General features: G+C 39.5%; 1 protein-coding gene across 1 annotated transcript; it reads left to right on the forward strand.

Annotated features, from left to right (window-relative positions):
• Positions 1-702: 702 nt before the first annotated feature.
• Positions 703-4,440, forward strand: LOC141110580 (fish-egg lectin-like). Its single transcript, XM_073601993.1, has 4 exons — positions 703-798; positions 2,022-2,249; positions 3,348-3,681; positions 4,054-4,440. Exons 1-4 carry the CDS (start codon positions 744-746, stop codon positions 4,199-4,201), a joined length of 765 nt encoding a protein of 254 aa, XP_073458094.1. The 5' UTR covers positions 703-743; the 3' UTR covers positions 4,202-4,440.
• Positions 4,441-4,695: the final 255 nt, after the last annotated feature.

The following is a 4,695-nucleotide window of genomic DNA, read 5'->3' on the forward strand; positions in this document are numbered from 1 at the left end:
GACATTTTTGCAGATTTATTAAAAAAGAAAAAAGACTCCAAACACACCGCCAAGATGACCACTGCCTTGCTAAAGAAGCTGAGGATAACGGTGATGGACTGGTCAAGCATGTCTCCAGACCTAAACCCTATTGAGCATCTGTGGAGCATCCTCAAATGGAAGGTGGAGGAGCGCAAGATCTCTAACATCCACCAGCTCTGTGATGTCATCATGGAGGTGTGGAAGAGGACTCCAGTGACAACATGTGAAGCTCTGGTGAACTCCATGTCCAAGAGAGTTAAGGCAGTGCTGGAAAATAATGGTGGCCACACAAAATAGTGACATTTTGGGCCCAATTTGGACATTTTCACTTAGGGGTGTACTGACTTTTGTTGCCAGCAGTTTAGACATTAATGGCTGTGTGTTTAGTTATTTTAAGGGGACAGCAAATGTACACTGTTATACAAGCTGTACACTCACTACTTTACATTGTAGCAAAGTGTCATTTCTTCAGTGTTGTCACATGAAAAGATATAATAAAATATTTACAAAAATGTGAGGGGTGTACTCACTTTTGTGACATACTGTACATTTAGTTTAACAAAAACATTTACACCATAAAAAAAACACTCACTGTATGTTAGTTTTATTAAATTCCTTCTGTCAGCCAATGGTAGACCAGCTTCCCATGATAGGTGGAGTCCAGGCATTATATATATAGAACAAACTCTCCCAGCTCTCCACCTGCATTCTCACCTGCCAAGATGTTGTTTGCTGTGAGCCTCCTCCTGCTGTGTACTGGAATCTTTGCTTCTGAAGGTAAGACTTCTCTCCCTTCCCATCTATTTCCACCTTATAGGGAGATTAGACACTATAAAGGTGTCTGCATTTATCCTTTTATACCCAATCAGAATTCAGTATTAAGCATTTTGGAATGGGAAAACTAATTTAAGTGATTTCTGATTGGTTGCCTTGGGTTACTGTACATCATTGCACTTTGCACTGATATTACATAAGCCTGCAAATCGAATGCGTCTATTTTAGTTCATGTTTCTCTTAAAGGGCAAGTCATTCCAAAAGAGAGGTTTCAGTTTTTCACAAATGCTGGATACTTAATAACCCCATGGACATTTTTGGCTCTTGCATGTTCAGAATGTGAGATATCTACACTGCCTTTCATAAAGTCGCTGTGCTTGTATTCAGGTCTCACTATTCTTTGTGCAGCGTCCAAAGTTTTAGCCAGTTATTAATTTTATTGCACATCCCGACATCTACATGCTTTACACTACAGACACACACAGATGTGGACGGATTTTAAGTGGTATCCGAGCCCCGAGCCTTACGCTCCATTCACACCTTAGCCGTGATTCTGCCCGCGATTCCAAACCACGTTAAAATGTGGGACGCGCTTGCAATGCCATTACTTTTTAATGGCACCCCAATTGTGCCCTGATTGACGTGCAATAAATCGCGCTGCAATCACGGCAAATTGCAGCACGTGGCACTTGTTGCTCAAAAGGGAGCAGGAGCATATTCACTGCGCAACTGGGGTGCCATTAAGAAGTAAGAGGCGTCCCATGATTTGCTGCATTTTGGAATTGCGGACAGGATCGCGATGATTCCGCCCCCCGCAATTCGAATCGCCTAGATGTGAATGGAGCCTTATTCAACTCCTCAGTGACCACTGAGGAGAAAAAATTGGTGTTGGTTGGCTGATCTAGCTGTAATTTACGGATAATATAAATAGCTATTTTTTTTACATTGCGCTGTAACACCGCAGTGCATCTTCTTAATGTGCTAACGTGCATTGATGAGCGCTGCCCCGCTGATAATGCTGACATGCACAATAGTATGACTAAGTCCTTGGCATAAAACAAATTATATGGTAAATGTAAGCATTTGAAAATTGTATATTTTTAAATATTGAAAAAGTTTTTTTTTGCAAACATTTTTGTACTGTATATTATATTATATATATATATGTATAAATATTCTACTATGCATGTACAGTATATGTATTATATGATTTTTCTTGAATTCAGATATTCAGTGCAAATCAATCCCAGGAAAACTGAGACAGATTGATGCCGGTGCTGGTGGAGTGTTCGGTGTGAACAGTAATGATGACATTTACCAATGGGTAGACAATAACTGGAAGAACATTGCTGGAAAGCTCATCCATGTTTCTGTTGGACCTGCTGGAATTTGGGGTGTGAACAGAGCCAACAACATCTATAAGATCCAGGACAATAAGTGGGTGTCTGTATCAGGTAAAAATAAAATACTCTTTGATATATTACACACCAAATATGAACATATATAATACATATTTATATCATCCACACAATATTGAGATATCACTGTGTATGGTAAGAGACATTTATATTTACCACTTTACCACCTCATTTACAAACTGACATTCTAGAGCAGTCTCGAGGCACCCCATTCTAAAATGTACAAAGCTATTCTAATAGCTTTACATAACGCATCAACATCCACACATTTAGGACACCCAACATTAGAGGTGTTTTATTCATCCAACTCAAATACACTTTTGCACACTGGTACTGACTAGTATGCCAATGTTTCTATTCTTCATCGTTTATTTCTCTATCAATCAGCTAATGTGACTCCAGCGGTGAAGGAGAGGGGCAGGAGAGATTTAAACAAGGATGCTGTGAGGACAACCGACATTCTCCTTATCAACTAATGATGTCATTGTCTGTTAGGATGCCGGCGGCCAGAAGGTCGTAATAGTGCACAATTAAAAGGCTTTGTGTAACTAAAAGGCAGGCTTGATCCACACACTGGTTTGTATAGAATTTTTGGGCATTTTTTAGGAATTTTACCAAGGCACCATAGGGTGCCTGGGCACCCTGGGTGAAAAAGGCTGGTCTATAGTGTGTGAGTGCACATTGATAGCATTACCTTATAAGGGTTTTTTGTTTTTTTGCTTGGTGTTATTAGTGCTTATGTTTTTGTTTTTTTTCTCATATTTCTCATAATCATATGTGTGAACGGAGGTCTTAGATAGCAGCGCATGAAGCACACACTTACATTTTTATTCCTGGAAAGTTTGGATGGACATTTTCCTACTACAAGGAAAAAATGACTGCCCTGCTGTGGCAACTTTGTGTTCCCCAGGCTGGTGGGACATGTCATTGGCCTTGAGGTGGCACAGGACATTTTGCATAGTTGTTGCCTGTTCTGTAAAAAGAAGGACACTTGGCCACCATGCTCTAATTAATAATGAGATCTATGTTACTACATAGGAGTGTTCCAATCCCATTTAACTATTGTTTTGATCTTCTCTCTGGTATTACACTTAATTTAATGGGTCAATGTTGTGTTTTGTGTTTTTTCAACAGGGCTTTTGAAGCAGGTAGATGCTGGTGGTAATAAGTTCTTGGGTGGAGTGAATTCACAGGACAACATTTACTGCTTGAGACAGAGTTGCACAGTTTCAGAATCTTCTGCTTTATCCTGGACACAACTGGACGGGGCACTGAAATATTACAGCTGTGGGCCACTGGGCTGCTGGGGAGTCAACAGCGCCGACAATATTTACTTCCGCTACAATGTCAGCCCAACAGCCTGCCAGGGAACCCAATGGCAGCAAATTGAGGGTGCTCTGGAGATGATAGAGGTTGGCACAGATGGTTCCGTGTACGGTGTCAACTCAGCAGGCAACGTGTACAGAAGGTATTATTGTTAACTATGCATGCAGTAGCATTAAGGCGATGTGGAAAAAAAACTGTCAATTTGGTAATGAACTATTAATTGTGAATGTTGAGGATGAGCCAGTTAGACAAATACATATAATTCAGCAACTGCACAATTATGTTAGCAACTTTTTGCTCCCTTTTCAACTGAGATGGTGCTTTCTGAACCCTCAGCATAGGCATTAAATGATACATCCAGTGACCATAATTTGTATATATCCTTCATTTGTCAGTCTGGAAAGCTCCCAGTAATGCCAATGATAGCCAGGTATCCTTCAAAATTTCTTTAGAGGAAACGCTATTTTGAATATTACTTTTTATGTTGTATAACTGAGAAAAAAATTTGTTTTAGGGATGGAATCAGTGCCAAAACCCCAACTGGAACATCCTGGACCCAGTTAGACTTCTGCACTACATTCAAACACGTTACTTACGACAACGGCTATCTGTGGCTTATCACCCCAACTGATGACATCTTGCAATGTTCACTCAATGCCTGATTTGGCCATAACACAAGACCAAGCAGGATACTCTATAGTGTGATCTGAGCCTAGGTGATTCCATGGACTGCTCTCTTCGTCTACTTATCTCTGTCAATTGGTATTTGGGTATTCTTGTATTTCTGCAATGTTTTGCATTGCTAATAAAATCATGTAATGCTAGTTAGGGCTTCCAGTCATCACACATTTGTATCTTGTTTCAAAAATATTTCTGAGCAAATAAACTTTTTTCTCTAAAATTGTGTCCTTTGTGATTGTCAGAGAAATATTGCTAAAAAAAAAAAACATTTATCTTGTTTTATCTCAGTCAATGATATTGAATTAGCTAGTCTGAAAGGGATCAAAAGAATGGTGTATCAGGTCCTCCACACAGCCACAGACCATGAGGCTAATTTACTATAGGAGATGAGAATCTTCACTCAATAACTTTTACCTTTATTTACTATGAATATCCAGTCATGTATGTATAAATACAATAAAGAGGAATTTGCTTT

The sequence above is a fragment of the Aquarana catesbeiana genome, linkage group LG10 (genome assembly GCF_042186555.1).
Source record: "Aquarana catesbeiana isolate 2022-GZ linkage group LG10, ASM4218655v1, whole genome shotgun sequence".
Lineage (NCBI taxonomy): Eukaryota > Metazoa > Chordata > Amphibia > Anura > Ranidae > Aquarana > Aquarana catesbeiana.